The sequence below is a fragment of the Carlito syrichta genome, unplaced genomic scaffold (genome assembly GCF_000164805.1).
Source record: "Carlito syrichta isolate Samal-C Ts95f unplaced genomic scaffold, Tarsius_syrichta-2.0.1 Scaffold314276, whole genome shotgun sequence".
Lineage (NCBI taxonomy): Eukaryota > Metazoa > Chordata > Mammalia > Primates > Tarsiidae > Carlito > Carlito syrichta.
In genome coordinates, this window is record NW_007258372.1 from 559,177 (window position 1) to 578,242 (window position 19,066).

General features: G+C 38.0%; 1 protein-coding gene across 1 annotated transcript in view; it reads left to right on the forward strand.

Moving 5' to 3' along the window:
* The window catches only part of PGR (progesterone receptor), a 65,165-nt gene extending 49,273 nt beyond the window's left edge, over nucleotides 1–15,892 (forward strand). The window contains exons 4-7 of the mRNA XM_008071282.2: nucleotides 6,693–6,837; nucleotides 8,751–8,881; nucleotides 13,345–13,502; nucleotides 15,289–15,892. Of these exons, the coding sequence (XP_008069473.1) occupies nucleotides 6,693–6,837; nucleotides 8,751–8,881; nucleotides 13,345–13,502; nucleotides 15,289–15,444 (590 nt within the window). The 3' untranslated portion in view covers nucleotides 15,445–15,892. The remainder of the gene's footprint in view (nucleotides 1–6,692; nucleotides 6,838–8,750; nucleotides 8,882–13,344; nucleotides 13,503–15,288) is intronic.
* Nucleotides 15,893–19,066: the final 3,174 nt, after the last annotated feature.

The window sequence follows — 19,066 nt, forward strand, 5'->3', positions numbered from 1 at the left end:
AAAAATCAAAATGCCCAGTTTCTTACTAGCTTCGTTCTTCCTGAAAGACCTTGGACAGGTAATAGTGTTTTTCCAAAACTTCTGAATGTTGAACACTTACTGTAAAGTGGTTATTAAATTTGACAGATCTTTATTAAATAAATTATCACAATGTATCGATGAACTCTTTCTGTTTAAAATATGATTGTTTACACGTGTTTAATTTTTCTCGGTTTTTCCGTTATTTGGAAAAAGCAGTTTATTTTATTTTTGTGATATTTCTCTTTTCAAATTACTTTTGTTTGCATTTCGGAGGTTCCTTAATGTTTAAAAAGGCTGTAGCATCTGCTGGTGGCATTAGAAAATAACCTGTTATCATTATAAAGATAATTTATTCACTTTGGAAAAAAGCTAAGTGAGCTTTTAAAGCTGAAAGCTAGCTATCAGTATGTTTTGACCCCACACCCAACCTCAAAAAAGGAGAGAAAATTTTTATATTGAATTTGGTGACTTTTTTAATGTTGTAAAATGTGATTTATGCATTGTAAATCAGAACGATGGCAGCACCAATATTATACACATTGTTTCCATGAACTGTAAACAGGTAAGCATTGAGATCATCAAAGCATTATGTGGCCTCTGGTCTTTTTAAACTATATTTGCATGGCATGCATTTTGGGAGCAGCACTACTGAATGAGTGATTACAGTGATCCATGAACTAGAGTGACTCTATTGACCCCTGAGAAAGAACTTGAAGAGACACATGTATATAAAGTAGTGTAGTATCATTGTCTACTTAAAATTGATTTCAGTTGACTTTAAACACGGCTATAGTTTTTATTCACTTACTCAATAGGTGTCTGTTACATACCTGCTAGGTGCAGGACATAGCAATTAAACAGTGGTTTAGAAGAAAAGCCATAGGCTATGTGAATGCATTTTGGTACAGCACATCCTAGCATCTGGTCATCAGGTCATCAGTGTTGCATGTAGAAGAGATTTATTTTATTCATTCACTCATGTGTAATAAGACTAATAAGTCTACGGAAAGTGGACTTTTGTTAAATGAGCCTTACTAATAAGCCAGAATGTCAGTTTACTCACTTACAGTGCAAAAATATATCTACGTTGTTAGGAAAACATGTTGACCAATCTGGTCATTCTTTCACAATGGGAAGCCGTATTTGGAAAGTCAGATTAAGATCAGATGTGGACTGGTCATCATAAAAAGGTGGCAGCATCTTTGTGGGTGTCTAGGCACTTATCAGCAGGTTCCCTGAGGATTCCTGTTGCCTGGTCAGGACTTTCTCATTTCTTCTTTGTCTGTACTTTCCTGCTATCTTGGACCTGTTACAATGATTACAACTCATCTTTAGATTTCTCCAGTAATCGTTCAGATATATCCTTTTTCTTTGCAAGAGACTTGCAAGACACTCTAGCCTCATGACTGCACACTTATAAACCAACTTGTTGGTTCTATTGCAGCTGACATTTAACATCTATATAAGAACGGCTTTACATTGACTTTTATCTGTAGCTTTAGTGGATAGTATTTTCTTATTGCAAGTGTAGAAATTATCTTACCACCAGTTTCACACAACGCCCACACGATCCTCTCTTCTGACCTGAGAATCATCTTTCTAAGACAATTAGAATCAATCCTATTTCCCCTTTCCTTTTCAGAGCAAAGTCTAAACTCCTTGGCCTCTGCCTTCAAGGCCCCTCTGTGATCTGGCTCCTGAATTTCAACCCCATCTCTCATCATTCCTCTTCACACAGTTCTAAGGAACAGTTCCCCAAATGCTCTTTGCTCAATTCTCTACCTCCTTTTGCTCATACTGATTTTCGCACCTGGAGGTCCTTCTCTGCTCCCACATCTTCCCCTGGCTGGCCCCTAACCAGCCTTCGGGATTCACATCCCTTGTCACTTCTTCTGGGAAGATTTCTCAGAGCCTCTGTGGACTGGGCTGAGAAACCCTTGCCTGTCTCACGTCTCCCCAGCCTGTGGTGATCATAAGTTGTGTTCTACTCTTCTGTGTATCTCACCAGACTATAAGTGTTAAAGGCAGAAGCAGCATCTTTCTAATCTCGATGCCTAATGACCAGCATAGCACTTAGGTGTTTAGAGAAAGTTTATAGAAAATTAATTACAGGCTTCATATAACAGGAACTATTCAGCCTTAGACTGAGTCCTTATTCTTAATAAGTCATCGAACTTACGTATTGATTACTTACCCTCATTGGATTGAAGCTTCTTTGCACTCTTTGACATCATACTTGTGTATGAACGTTCATACTTAGTGTCAGAAAGTGCTCAGATACATAATCCTTGGCTATTGTAGATTAGTTATTTCGATTTTTTTTTTTTTAACAGAACCACAACTTGTATATTTTGTCAGAACTTGGAAGCAAGATTGTAGGACCCAGTAGGGCATACTGGCTATTTCTTTATGATCTACTTTCTTTTCATTTTTTCTAAGCATTAAGATTTGAACAGCTTGTAAGAGGGCTTTTGTCAGGAATTATCAGGTCAAGTCATTTAAAAGAAAAGGTTGTTTTTTTTAAGCACTTTTCAAACACAATTAGTGCTCATCCATCACTTCTCTATGTGAAGGCTTCTCATTTTATCGTCATCTCGAATGTACTAAGTTTACCTGATCATTATCATCACTGGGAATTTGATCTCAGTGTTCCCGTCTTTGTTTCAGTATAAAGTAATGAATGATATTACAGGTAATGAGGAAAAAAATTGCACTTCTATACCAGGAATGTTCAAGTCGATTTAACATTGTACATTTATCACAGATAAGCCCTCTGAAAGGTGGAGTGAATAGAGGTTATTTTCTGAGTTCTGTTCCAGTCTGTGAAATGGAAATATACTTTCTGCTACAAATATTGGTAATTTGATACATTTTAAGCTATTGCAATAAAAATTTTCTTTTGTATTATAATACAAATGATCTTGTACTGCTAATCATTAACAATACCAGAATGTTTTTTGGGTTTTTTTTTTTGCATTCTGCAAAAAAACAAAACAAAAAGACAAAAACAAAATATAAGAGTAGGGTCAAGTGAATATAAACATCCCAATGTAAACAATCTGTTTTTGAAAAAAATAACAAATGAATGAACTGTTATACAATTGGTCAGATTTTCAAAACTACTCAGAGATTAACAAAACAAAGACCTCAAATAAAAAAATAACCTAGATAAGTCAAATACTTAAGTATTATAAAATACTTTCTTTAGAAAGTTATAAATTCACCAGGAAAAATGTAGAGAATAATAAATCTATGCCTGGAGATTCTAGTGAACAACCTGCTAATGTTTTAATATATCTGATTAATCAAATCTGGTTTTTCTATGAGCCTGTCGTTTTTCCTATTATATGAACTATATAATTTGTTATATAGACTAACACATATGAAATGTATATTCTGGAAAATAAATATTCTAGAGAGAACACTTAACACTTTGGAATTTTATTGCCGTTAGTAGCATTTGCATTTCAGTTGTGTCATTTAGATTCTATGATATATGAAGTGCTCCTGATATCCATTTTCATCTCATTTTGTTTAATATTAGAGCGTTTCCATGGACTAATCAGTGGCTTTTAGGGAGCCATGACACCAGTGTGCAAGATCCATTGATAGACGAGTAGAAAACACATACCTAGTACTCTGCATGTGCACAGCTGTCCCATCTGAGTCTCATGGTCATTCATTGAAGCAGTTACTGTTGCTATTGTGGTTTTACTTCTGCGGAAATTTAGATTCAGTGACATTAAACGACTTTCCCAAAGTGGTATTTAGTAAGTGGTAGCACCAGAACTTGGGTCTTCTCTCTTGAATTCCTTATAATTTGTTGAGACAAATCAGCAATGGGGAGATATATATGTGTCTTCCTTTAGGAAACCTAGCTTTTCAAAAATTAGGGAAAGTTACTGATCTCTTATCAAATGACTGTAAATTGTATCCAAGAATTAATCACTGATTTTTTGTAAAGTCTCTTAAGTATTCAATTTCTAAGCAGCGTTTATGTGCTAGATTTATCGTGTTAAGAGTCCTAATTTTGTTGTAGACATGTAATTGAAGATGCATTTAAGTAAAACGAAAATTTTTAAAAGAATTATGAAAATTCCATGCCAAAATTTTTTGGCTGGTTATTTAGAAAGTCTTTCTGCTTCTGAGTAAATCAGGACTCTTGGGTGCCAGCAATAAAAACCAACTATGCTAATTAAAAAAAAACAACCACAACAAAACCTCTAGCAAAACAAAGAAGAAGAAGAAAATGAAAATAATTTACTGGAAATATACCAAGGATTCACTGAATGGCCATAAATAAGCATCGCAAGTCCACCCCCTGGATCCTGTTCTCACTGGCATCACCACCATCAAGAATAAATAATCACATCTTTGTCTTTGCTTTGCCATCTTCTGATTCCAGTTCCTGGTGGTATGCGTTCCATAGGCCAAATCCAGACCACAAGCCCAGGAAGGAGAAGCTTTAGCCACGTTCCTTGGTAGGAACTTGCTCTCACCAAGCTACGACCATGGAGAACTCTGTTCACACAGAGAAAGAAAACGAGGGAAGGAGGAAGGGAGGGAAAGGATGCCGAGAGAGAGGGATCACTGGGGAGGTTGATTCGAAACAGAAGAGCGCTCTCCTCAAATAAAGGTGAATGCGGGTCATGGCATCCCTAATTACGCTCATGCACACACGTTGTCTTGGGTCACAGTGAAGTTGAAGAGTTCTTAGAAGAGAATAGCTGTCTTTCCCCTGTTTTCAAGAAGATGGGACAGTCTGGAGTATGCAGAGCAACTCAGCCTTCTTCTTTTGTGCTACCTACCTTGAGATGATTCTCATGGCCAGGAAATACATTTCTTTGGCCCTCACTCGCCGACTCATTAAGTTTTGCTTTGTTTTTGCTTTTGAAGTAGATTCTTTGTCAATGGACTTCAGTGGGTTTTTAAAGAAAATGCATGTTTTGAAAATCGCTTTCCAGCAAAACCCTCTTCTTTGTACCTTTCATACAAGATTTCATCTGCTTTCATTGTTTACACTCAAATACAAATAACTTCCAAGTTTATACTCTTAGTATAGATGTCGCCCCATACTTTTTTTCCCTCTTTATTCCATTTTAAAGATGTGGGGCACAATTTTATAGGTCCAGCTACTGTTAGGAAATTCCCAAGGCCCCTCAGTCCCGCCCAAAATACATGGTTTCTACTACTTCTTCTATCTCAGCAGTGCTGCCATCACATTGGCCATTCAGGAGAAACACTGAAAGGGGTATTTGACTTCATCTTCTCGCCATCTACTTACGATCAGGTGTCAGTCACTTTGATTTTACCCTTAAATTATTTCTGACCCACCCCCTCCTCTTGCGCTCATGTTGCCTTATTTCAGGTGTATGTCATCTCTCACCTGATCTTTGGCAGGAGGCCCCAGCTGGTCTCCCTGGCGCCAGACTTAGTCCCTTGAATCCTGCCTTCACCTAGGCACAAAGGATCCATCTACATCACAAGGCTATGTCACTCCCGTTGTTCCTTGGCGGACATGTGGGACCTTCCATGACCTTACCCCAGCCAATCTCTCCATACATATGTTTGCCTCTCTCTCCATCAAGTTCTGGGATCTTCCCCCAAGAATTGGGAAAAGATGGGAAGAAGACCCGTGACAATAAAGTCAAGAATCATTTGCCCTTTTCCGACCACCAACACCAGAGCACGGCCTAAAAGAAGATAAAAGACCAAAGCATTCACATGCGCACACGCTTGTGCACACACAGACTCGACCTCTTAAACCACATGGAAGTTTAAAACAAGACTGAACAAAGAATGAAAGAGACCTGAAAACCATAGACTCTACCCAGGACATCACTAAGAGCTGTTAAAGGAACGTTAAATCAAGCAATGGTTTTACAAGATAAAACCCACTTAGGTTTAAGTCCCAAAGAACGGAGATTCCACAAACTTAATTACTGTATTCTGCTCAGGCGTTATCTTTCTGTTTTGGGAAGCTTTTCCTGCCCTGTCTTTCCTGTTGAGGTGTGAGCTGCCTTGAAGGCTAGGAGTACGTCTTACTCACCCCCAGAACCCCAGCATTTCCCCACAGGGGGACACCAGTGCTTCTCACAGAGTGGGTGTTACATGAATGATGATGGATGATGGATTCGATGAGCAAATTCCCAGCAAGGCCAGATCACAGCGACTAGTTTTAAATGACTGTCAAAGTCGCCGCCTCTTTTCCAGGCTGTATTATTTATTACTGTTTCCTGATATTTCGTGTAAAATATGTTGAGATTGAAAGCATTAAGCCAGGCTCGGTGGCTCAGCCTGTGATCCCGTGCTTTGGGAGGTTGAGGTGAGTGGATTGCCTGAGGCCGCGGGTTCGAGACCCGCCTGGGCAACTTGGCAAGAACTCATCTCTACAGTAAATCAAAAATCAGCCGGGCATGGTAGGGCGCGCCTGTAGTTCCAGCTACTTGGAAGGCTGAGGCGGAAGGATGGCCGGAGCCGAGCAGGTCGAGGCTGCGATGGCCAGGAGCGGCCACTGCACTCCAGTCTGGGCGACAGAGTGAGACCCCAACTCAAAAAAAAGAAAACATTATATTATGCTACTTGTATCCACTTTCAAAATTCTACGTATTACCAACATTTTTGACATAAGTGATGTTTATGATCATTTTATTTTTAAATTTGTTTTGTAGGTTTTCGAAACTTACATATTGACGACCAGATAACTCTCATCCAGTATTCTTGGATGAGCTTAATGGTGTTTGGTCTAGGATGGAGATCCTACAAGCATGTCAGTGGGCAGATGCTGTATTTTGCACCTGATCTCATACTAAATGAGTGAGTAGTAACTGTTGTTATTTTCGGTATTGTCGTAAGTGCACATGTAGGATAATTTTGAAAATTACATTTCAGTAGATGACCACACATTTGGTGTCCTGAATGACAGAATTCTCGAGCCGGGCGCGGTGGCTCAAGCCTATAATCCCAGCACTTTGGGAGGCTGAGGCAAAAGGACTGCCTGAGCTCAGGGGTTTGAGACCAGCCTGGGCAACTTGGTGAGACCTTGTCTCTACAATAAATCAAAAAATTAGCTGGGTGTGGTGGCGCATGCTTATAGTTCCGGCTATTGGAAGGCTGAGGCGGAAGGATCACCTGAACCCAGCAGGTGGAGGCTGCGGTGGCCGTGAGTGTGCCACTGCATTCCAGTCTGGGCAACAGAGTGAGACTCCAACTCAGAAAAATAAAATAAAAAGTATATTTTTTACATGACAGGATTCTCCTGAAAGGTTTCTAAGAATTACCTCAAGGCACAGGTTGATTTGACAATATTAATAGAATTGTGTCATCTTATTAGTGATTTAATATTTGGAACCTTTTTCTCTTGTTTCATTGTATAATGTCATTGTCTCAAATCCAATTTTTTTAAACTTCAAAAATATACCAAGAAATATATTTAAAGACAAAACTAAATGCTTAGTTTATCAGATTAAAATATCATACCTTCTTGGTACTAATGACAATAATGAAATAAGAAATGTTTTTGCTTTAGAGTACTGATTTACCTTCAAAAAGCAAAAACATTATGTCTTTTCCTATAGGAAAAAACTACACTGGTAATTTATTCTAAAAATTGAAAGATAAATATCTCAATATGCTTTATTATATATTTAAATAACTGTAATTAATTTCCTACATACAAACTTTAAGAATCATTCTACAGTAATATTTATATCGCTCGAATGAATGCAGACTTAGAAGTATAAAACATAATGCTTAAACTTGTATAAATATTTACAGTTCACAGATAATTTTCATATAGCTCATTCCATTTTATTTAACAATTCCTTGAAATAGGTAAAGAATTAGCATTTTGCATTTTACAGTTCAGGAAACTGAGTCTCAAAAGAATTGTATAACCTGCCAAATAATTTGAATGATGGTCAGGATGAACCATATCTCTTTTAAGTCAAAATCTAATTTTCTTTTTACTGTCTCTGATACCTTCATTTAACTAATTTGGACATTAAAAAATAGCACATGGTTGAGGAAGCATCTTAAATAAATTTCCTCAGCCTTCTGTGTTCAACCTTGTCAGTTACTTACTGCTTGCTAATGTTCTCTTTTATTCTTCTCTTTCTTACTATACCTTCCCCCTAAAAAAGTTCACAGTGTGGTAAGTTTCTGTGAACTGACTCTGAATCAATTCTCCCATTGACTTGTATACAAAATTACATATTTTTTTCATAGGAAACTTGTCTAGGTAAATAGACGCTCCCCGGCATTTCTCAGCTTCTATAACTTTGCTCTCCTTTCTTGGTCTAGATATTCAAAGCGTGGTAATAAAAATGAAAAAGAAAATATTAATTTTGGTCAAAGTATATTTAATATAATTTTCTTTTTTTAGATTAGAAAATATAGTTAGTTTATCTGGAAAGTAAATTGGAGAGACAGAGAAAAAGAAGAGATTCACCTCCTCAAGGTAGGAGGTAGGGGCCCAAGCTTAAGAAATCATGGCCTAATTTTTTAATTTTAAGATGTCTTAACCTCAGAAACTCAGGACTGTGAAAAAGCTCGGACAATGTTTTAGATTTTGAATATTGAGTTTGTTTAGGAAAAGTTATAGTCCTCCTCCATAACATGTTAGGTAACTCCCAAAATCATATGCCCTGATAAATTCCATAAACTGGCTGAGACACTATGGTTTTTTTTTTTCTTGTTGCTTTTTCTCTGTGTGTTGTGTGTGGTGCAAGACAGCGGATGAAAGAGTCATCCTTCTATTCATTATGCCTTACCATGTGGCAGATCCCACAGGAGTTTGTCAAGCTGCAAGTTAGCCAAGAAGAATTCCTCTGTATGAAAGTACTGCTACTTCTGAACACAAGTGAGTTCAACTGACTTAATACAAGATATTTGGTACCTTAATGCATCAGGGAAGTCTCAAATAATATTATATAACTATCTAGGAGGTAGCCCAGGTGTAGTGGCTCACGCCTGTAATTCCAGCACTTTGGGAGGCTGAGATGGGAGGATTACTTGAGGCCAAGAGTTCAAGACCAGTCTGGACAACCTAGTGAGGCACTCTCTACAAAAAAAAGTTGTTTTTAAGTTAGCTGGACATGATGGCCTGCGCCTGCAGTCCTAGCTACTCAGGAGGCTGAAGTGGGAGGTTCGCTTGAGCCCAGGAGTTGGAGGTTGCAGTGAGCTAGGATCATGCCATTGCACTACATCCTGGGTAACAGAGCAAGACCCTATCTCAAAAAAATATATATATATATGAGATAGATAAATATAAAGAAGAAACACCCAATGTATTGTCATAGTCATTAATAAAATTACTTGATTTTTTCATATTTTACCAACCACACAATACTAAAACAGCCTAGTTAATTCCTTTTTATTTTAGCTAGAATATGTTTAAATGACTTTTTATAGTCACCTAATTTAGTACTATAAGTGGAATTTTGTGGCAGCTGTATAAACTATAGTCCTGTGCCACAAAATAATGTTTCCGTCAACAACAGACAGAATATGTGATGGCGGTTCCAAGAGATTATAATGGAGCTGAAAAACTCCTATCGCCAGTGACCTTATAGCCACCATAACATCGTAGTGCAAGACATTACTCAAATATTTGCAGTGATGCTGGGGTAACCAAACCTACTGTGTTGCCAGTCACCTAAAAGTCTAGCACATGCGGTTATATACAATCCATTATACTTGAGAATGATCATAAACGTCTAAGTCACTGGTTTGTGTGTGTATTCTATACGTTTTAGTGTTATTTTAGAGTGTGCTATTTGTACTTATTAAAAAAAATTTAACTGTAAGACAGCCTCAGGCGGGTCCTTCAGGTGGTAACCCAGAAGGCGTTGTTATCCTGGGAGATGACAGCTCTGTGCGTGCTATTGCCCCCGAAGACCTTCCAGTGGGACAAGATGTGGAGGTGGAAGACAGGGAGATGGATGCTCTTGACCCTGTGTAGGCCAAGACTCATGTGTGAATTTGTGTCTTAATGAGGATGTGGAATAACAGACATGGGATTGAAAGGGTAGGAAGGTAGGAAGTGAGTGAGGGATGGAAATGATTTACTGGCCACAATGTACATTGTTTGAGTGACAGTTACACCAACAACTCAGACTTCACCACTGTATATTCAAGTGTAGACAGATAAGACATTCTAGATATACATATGAGAGGTGTGTGTGTGTGTGTATATGTGTGTGTGTATATTTACGCACACGCGCATGCACACACACACACGCCTCTCATATGTGTATCTAGAACATCCTACACAATTAAGGCTTCAATTGACCAAAAATTGCATATGACCAATATTACCTTTGAGAGACCCCTTTATATTCAGGATCTGAGCTCTTGAAAACTCAAAACCAAACAATTCATGTTGTTTTGTTTTTTACAAGTTCGTATCCATGGCCTTCTTTTTCCAAGGGAAGCCAGGGTCTGACTGGAGTGCAGGGGATAAATGTGGGGTTTTAAGTTCTTTTTTTCCTCTCTGTTACCTGAAATGGAACAATATTGAAACCAGGCCAGTGAATAGTTCTGCAACACCCTCTGAGTGCTCATGTGGAAGGAAGAGTTGCACGTCTAAGCTAGACATGATTAAGCTTAACGAGGAAAGCATGCTGAAGGCTGACATGGACTGAAAGCTCGACCTCTTGAGCCAGTCAGCAAGTTGTGAATGCAAAGGAAAGGTTCTTGAAGGAAATTAAAAGCGCTCCTTCAGTAAGCACACGAATGATAAGAAAGTGAAGCAGCCTTATTGCTGATATGGACAAAGGTCTAGTGGTCTGGGGAAAAGATCACACCAGCCCATAGCATTCCCTAGAGCCAAAGCCTAATTCAGAGCAACACCCTGAATCTCTTCCATTCTGAGAAGGCTGAGAGAGGTAAGGTAGCTGCAGAAGAATGCCTGCCTGAAGCTGGCAGAGATTGGTTCATGAGGTTTAAGAAAAGAAGCCATTTCCAAAAGATAAAAATATAAAATGAAGCAGCAAGGGCTTATGTACAAGTTGCAGCAAGTTATCCAGAAGGCCTTGTTAAGACCATGGATGAAAGTAACAACACTATACAACAGATTTTCAATGTAGATGCCACAGCCATCTGTCAGAAGAAGATGGCATCTAGGATTTCACAGCTAGAGAGAAGTCAACGCCTGGCTTCAAATCTTCAGAGGGCAGGCTGACTCTCTTATTAGGGGCTAATGGTGCTGGTGACTTGAAGTTGAAGCCAGTGTTCATTTATTACTCTGGAAAACCCTAGGACCCTTAAGAATGATGCTATATCTCCTCTGTGCTCTAGAAACAGAACAGCAAAACCTGATGACAGCACATGTTTACCCAATATTTTAACCCACTTTTGAGACCTACTTCTCAAAAAAGAAAGTACTTTACAAATATCTGTTCATTGACAATGCACTTGATCACCCAAGAGCACTGATGGGAATGTACAAGGAGATGAATGTGTTTAGCACCTCATCCATTCTGCAGCCTGTGGCCCCAAAAGTAATTTTCAAGTCCTACCATTTAAAAAATACATTTTGAGCCAGGCTCGGTGGCTCAACCTGTCATCCCGTGCTTTGGGAGCCTGAGGTGAGCGGATGGCCTGAGCCTGCGGGTTTGAGACCCGCCCGGGGAACTTGGCGAGACCTCATCTCTACAATAAATCAAAAAATCAGCCGGGCGTGGTAGCGCACGCCTGTAGTTCCGGCTCTTGGAAGGCTGAGGCGGGAGGATTGCCGGAGCCCAGCAGGTCGAGGCTGTGGTCGTTGGGAACGGCCACTGTACTCCAGTCTGGGCCACAGAGTGAGACTCCAACTCAAAAAAAAAAAAAATACATTTTGGAAGGCTATTGCTGCCAGAGTTAGTGATTCCCCTGATGAATCTGAGCAAAGCAAATTGAAAATCTTCTGGAAAGTATTCACCGTTCTAAATACCATTAAGAACATTCATGATCCGAGGGAGAATGTCAAAATACCAACATGACCAAGAGTTTGGAAGAAGCTGATTATAACCCTCAAGGATGATCTTGATGAGTTCAAGACTTGGAGGAAGTAACTGCCGATGTGGTGGAAATAGCAAGAGAAACACAATTGAACGTAGAGCCTGAAGATGTGACTGCATTGCCGAAAGCTTGGATTAAACTTGAATGGGCGAGGGGTTGCTTCTTCTAGATGAACAAAGGAAATATTTCCTTAAGATATAATCTGCTCCTGCTGAAGATGCTGTGAACATTGTTGAAATGGCAACAAAGGACTTAGAATATTACACAAACTTAGTTGATAAGGCAGCAGTGAGTTTGGAGAAAGTGAACTCCAGTTGTGAAAAACATTCTACTGTGGATAAAATGCTATCAAACCACTGGCATTCCATGCTACAGAGGCAGTCTTTCGTTAAAGGAGTCGATGGATGCAGCATATTTCATTGTTGTCTTATTTACGAAACTGCCACAGCCACCCCAGCTTTCAGCAACCACCACCCTCATCAGTCAGCAGCCATCAGCATGGAGATGAGACCCAGGGCCATCAAAAAGATTTTAACTCTCTGAAGACTCAGATAATTTATAGCATTTTTTTAGCAATAAAATATTTCTACTGAAGATAGGTTCATTGTTTATTTAGACATAAAGCTCTTGCACACTTCACATACTCTAGCATAGTGTAAGCATGATTATTGCATGTACTGAGAAACCAAAGAATCCTCAGTTTATAGCAATATTCATTCACTTTGCTACAGTGATCTGGAAACAAACCCTGCTATTTCTTTGGGGTATGCCTGTATAACCAAGTGGCTGAATGTAAGAGAAATATTGATAACTTTCTCCCATCTCAGCAGGGAGGCATTAGAAAATTTAATGAAGCAATGTTAAAGATTACAACAAAAATAAATAATCCAGGAATAATCTTAGTGACAAATACTTGAGATTTATATGAAGAAAACAAACGTTTTCAGAAAGATCTACGTATTTGTTAAAAGAACAAAAATAAGACCCAGATTACATGCAGCTGTAAATCAAGTATTTGAGAAGGATTGTAGAAGAATGTCAGGTGTTCATCTGAGCTGATGTCAACCAAGTTAAATGCATAACCAATTGGCACAGGTCTAAAATAGGTCAGCAGAAATGTTCTTTAATGTACATAGTTGTTCTTTTCATATTCTTCTAGTAAACTAGAAGTTTATATGTCCTGATACTTTCCTACTTAAGGTTTTTTTTTTAAATCTGGAGTTACAGAAAAAAAGAAATCATCATATAGCTCAGAAATTTATATTATAAATTGTTCGTGTCATCTTTTTAACATTACTGCCACTTGTAATGATCTTTTTCCAGTTCCTTTGGAAGGACTAAGAAGTCAAAACCAGTTTGAAGAGATGAGGTCAAGCTACATTCGAGAGCTCATCAAAGCAATTGGTTTGAGGCAGAAAGGAGTTGTGTCTAGCTCACAGCGCTTCTATCAACTTACAAAATTTCTTGATAACCTGCATGATGTGAGTACTTCGTTTTCCGGGATATCAGCAATTATTCTCTGAATTTCTGTAACTATAAAAATGTTGCATATAAATTTTACTTTATATTGTTTTTACAAATTCATATTTGCACATGAGTTTTCAAAGAGTGTTTGTTCCACTCTGCTCAGAATTTATATTGTACTTTTTTCATCTTCAATGTAGACTACCCAAATGTCCTTTTACTACAAGTATTTGTAAAATCTGAGGGTAATTTAACAGTTGATAGGAATTGTGATACATTTTCCTGAATATGTCCTAAAATATTTTTGCCTAAAATTATAAAAAGCACCTATCCAGGAAAAACAAAAGTATGTACATGAAAAATAAGATTCCCAAACCATATTAGATGGAATTATAGCTAATACGCTTTTGAATGGGTGAGGTTAATATTTGCATGCTTTTCAAGTTTCTGTTCCTTAAGATTTATCTTAAAGAAATAGTTAGGCAAGAATGTAATATATGTTTAGGTAAGGATGTTCAGCACACAGAGAGAAGAAAAATATATTAGAAATGGCCAACACCAGAACTGGATTAATAAAACAAGATGTCTGTGGTTTGTCAAGACATACTGACTGCCAGCTTTTATCGTTACCATGTTCAGAAACCACATTAAAATGACAGTCAAGGCATAAAACAGCTATCCACTTACCAGGTCACCTTCTGAGGTCTCACTCCTGAATATGGCAGCCAAAATTATGAGCTATTTGAGCAAAACCTCTAAAATGAAAGACAGAAAGCAAACAAACAGAAAGCAACTGGAAGGAAAAGGCGCTAGTGCAGAGAACAGAAGAAAACTCCCAAGATCCTCAGAGAAATGAGAATGACACTGTGTCTATGAAATGAGAGTCAAAACATTAACAAACAAATGTTGTGCGAAATAGAAGCAAGCCATATAAGAAAGGAAATGTAATTCGACAGAAAGCCATAAAAATCAGAATATAAATGCTGGATATCGATTTAGTCAAACACTGAAATGTAACTATGCAGATAAGGAGAAGAGAAAGCCTGTGTACGGGAGGGTCAGGATGCGTATATAGCAGAGCTAAATCTTCATCTTATGTGGTGGAAACACAATCAATAACATCAAAATTGTGAAACAAACTTTAGTAGAACTACAGAGGTGAATATAAAAAGACACAGGCTTAAACACGTTGAAAAGAGTTGTGTCGGGATCTGGAATAAGGACGGGAAGAATTATATCAGGAAACTGCTGGGTTTTGTGGTTGCCGCTGCTGCTTATGTTTCTATAAATCTTGAAGTATTATTTGATTTTTAAAATTATATGCACAAATTGCATTTCTACTAATAAAAATTAGATTAAACCCAATTATGCTGGGTTATTAGCCTAGGAAGAATCAAAATGTTGTTATGTGAAATAGCCAGATTAGCAAATAGATAATGGCTTTTTGGAAATCTACATGTGCCTGTAACACTGTGTGTATATGTACACTTGGGTGCATTTGCACACCTGTATATAATGAGACAGAAACTTAAATAGTGTCCCGAATGTTCACACAGGTTATCCTGTGGAATTATGAACAGCTTTCATTTCTTTGGGTCTTTCCAGGCTGTCAGAGCGTTTCATCATGAGCTTGCAATATTTTACATATGATTCCAGAGAGGAGTAGAAGTCATTTTCATTTTAGTAAGAAGAAAACACCTGGACAAGTATTTGCAGTATGAGGAAAATGAGTTACCATGTCTGAGTAGCATATGGATTTATGATTTCTGTGACATGTTTTCTACCCATTTGTTGAACCCACAGCTCGTCAAACAGCTTCATCTGTACTGCTTGAACACATTTATCCAGTCCCGGGCACTGAGTGTTGAGTTTCCAGAAATGATGTCTGAAGTTATTGCTGCACAATTACCCAAGATCTTGGCAGGGATGGTGAAACCTCTTCTCTTTCATAAGAAGTGAATGCCATTTTTTCTTTTAAAAAAATGAGATTTTGTGGGATGTTGTTTTATTTTGGTCAGGATTACGAGGTCTCGAGTTTTTATAATGTTCTTCTGAAAGCCTTACATTTATAACATATCATAATGTGTAAATTTAAGAGAAAAATTGTGAGATTCTATTATTTTCCTTTATAAAGTATAAGTAGGATTTTTAAGTGTTTTGTGTACCCAGATTTTCTGTAAGAGTTTACAGGATTGAAAAAGCACTAAAATTGATTGTTAAAGTAAACTTTATCTTATCCATATTATTTCATACCATTAAGATGAGGATTTTTAACTTTTGCATCTAACAAATCTTCTACTTAGGAGAAAAAGAACCTTACATGTAATAACAAAAAGCTATTATATATGTTAATTCTAGGTAGCTCCCTTTGTCTCCTTGATTATAGTTCCAAAAATGAACTTTTACAGTTCATTTTTACAGTGCTATACAAAATATTGCAGTGGTATACATATATTCTGTGAGGAAGAGATTCATAACCTTCATCAGATTTTCAGAAGTGTTTTTAATGCAAAAAAATAGAGAGAGAAAAAGTTAAGAGCCACTAAAATAGATTGATGTTTCTCAAACTAGGCAAAACAGCTCATATATTAAGACCATTTCCCAGATTAGAAGCACAATCTCTTAGGAATTTAGAAAGTAGACCTACATCATCATGACAACAGTGTTGAGGGTTTGATGGGTTATTTTGCAAACCTCATTTGGGAAGCAGTTTTTCTCTAATAAGGTATTGTGAATAGAAACTGGAAGTCAGAAGATTCTGTGGCCTAACTCCACCCCTTACCACCTGTGGCATGTGGAAAGTCAAACAACTTTACCGATTTTCAATTTCTTCATCTTTAAAAGTAGTATGATCATATTTTTCTGCCAGTTGCTTCTTTTGATCTGTTAACACCTTCTCAAATCAAAGAAAGAAGGAAGGTAGAGAAGGGAGACAGGGAGCAGCAATTCACATAACTTCTTTTTATTCTCCACTGTCATGCATGCCTCTTATGTTCCAGCCATGCAAATCTTCTTACCATCAATTTTCTTCCAGAATTTCCTTCTTTAACACCAATCCCAGGCATATGAGGGGGGACCCCAAAAAACTCAGAATTTATTTTTAAAAAGGTGTCTTTCGTGTTACACATTTAAATGTCAGTCACCTTCAAAGTACTCTTTGGTGAAATGCACCTATCAAGACGCTTTCTGCACTGCTCAAAACTGTTTTTGAACTTGTCAACTGGATGCCTTTGAGTGCTCTGCCGTTTTTTGCTTCAACACTTCCATGTCAGCAAAACATTTTCCTTTGAGGACATTTTTCTTTTTTTTTTTTTCCTTTTTTTTTTTTTGAGTTGGAGTTTCACTCCATCGCCTAGACTGGAGTGCAGTGGCCGTTCCCGGCCACCGCAGCCTCGACCCACTGGCTCCAGCGATCCTTCTGCCTCAGCCTTCCGAGTAGCAGGAATTAAGGCGTGCGCTACCACGCCTGGCTGATTTTTGATTTATTGTAGAGATGAGGTCTTGCCAAGTTGCCCAGGCGCGCCTCAAACCTGTGGGCTCAGGCAGTCCACTCACCTCAGCCTCCCAAAGGCGCGGGATTACAGGCTGAGCCATTTTTCAAAGAAGGAAGGAAGGTAGAGAAGGGGAACAGAAATGTTGCTGGGGTGAGATTGGGTGGGACCTGGCGGTCATGCTCTTTTGGGTCAAAAACTGCTGAACACTCAGTGTGGGGTGGGCAGATGCACTCGTAAATCACCCATCATGAAATGGGCAAACATGTTGAAATAATCTTCAAAAAAAAAAAAGCTCACCAAAGCTGTGTGCAACCTTTCACAGCAACACGAGCTGGTATATTGATGCTGATGGGTTCCAAGCATCCTCTCCTCTTCAGGAAACCTGGACTACCCTCCAAAAGAGAATTCTGTTTTTTCGGAGTCCCCCATGTATCTCAACCTTCAAGACTCATCCGAGTGTCATTTCTGTAGAGTTTTCTCTTAGACTTCCAAACAATGAATTGCCTTCTCCTAGGATTCCCTGCCATTGTGTGCAGATCTGAATTATAATAACACGATGTCTTACAATTCTGACCCTCCTTCAAGTCTCCCAGCCACTTTAGGACACTAGAGTTTGTTGACTGACCGTTGGATGACATACTCTCTCTCAGCCTTTGGTTACACCTCTGCACAGTGCTGAACCCATAACTTGATTACATTCTCCTCCCGTGCCTCCTTGTCTCTATCTCTTCATTTCCCTTCACCACTTAAGTTTTCTCTCTTTTCTTCCTACTTTGTGACATCTCTCCCTTACTGACTATAAGTATATTTTATGTGTATTAAGAACAATACTTTGTGTTCCTTGTTTTAAATTATAAGACTGAATGAACGGAATATCATTTCCCTCCCTAAGAAAAATTCTACAAATACAATTATTTCTTAGGTTTAGGTAGCCTTAGATTATTTTCTATTGTGAACCTCATTCTAAAATGTTTCCTCATTTCGAATTTTAGTCCACATTTATTGAGTACCTGCGATGAACACAAGAAAATGTGCTAGCAAGCCTTATAAGAAGTTAGAGCTGAAGACTGTAACTCAAGAAAGTTACAGTCCAGGCATAGGTATAAGTAGTAGGCACTCTAATGTCTGTTGAGTGTATGAATTTTCTCATACGCTCAGCAAGGGTTAGATTTGATAGATGCAAAGCATTCTTTACATATAATTTCACGGAGACAAATGCAGCACAAAGACACTAACTTTAAAATCAACTTCAAAGGACACCTTCATTTAGTTGTGTCAGGAACTCATCTGCATTAAATCTGTGTGTGCATTTGCTTCTTGAAAAAAACAATATCTTTTTCCCCACAAGTGTCATCCCAAGAAAAGTATTTTTAATATGTCCCATGTATAATAGTTACAGGAAATCTACCTCTGTGGGAGAGAGACCTCTCAGAATGGACTGTGCGACATAAGTGAATGAATGTAAATCTGTCGAGAAAAAAAAACCAAAAGACAAAAACAATGTCATTAGCCCTTTATACTCGCATGATGGACTCAGGGAATAGTTGATGGTGTGTCATTTTGCTCTCTGATTTCTTGTTGCTTTGAATTCAGACAACATGTTACGATACAAATTCTTTTCCACCAGCACAGATGTAATTTCCATAATAATTTTTAAATGTCCTGATTTCGCTCAACTATGTGGGAATAGACTGTGGTGGCCACAGGCCTGGCTTTTGTTAAGAATGTTTGATAACCTTGATGTTGAACTTGATCCACAATGTAGATGTCTAAACACTAGGATTTAATATGTAAGGCTAAGCTTTAAAAAATTTTTTAAATCTTTTAAAAAAGAACATGACATCACTAGATGGAAAATATCTAGTCTCTAAATCTTTTTTCCTACAAACTCCTAGCTACTAATGTCTCCATTACTATGTGGTCATCAAAGCCTTTATTTTCATTTTACAGATCATGTTCTTTCTGGTAGTTCTAAAGTGAAATTAAATCATGAGAAGACAGGTTATATATCAGGAAATACTTGAAGGTTGCCGAAATAGATTCTTGAGTTAATGAAAATATTTTCCTTAAAAAGGTTTGAAAAGCCA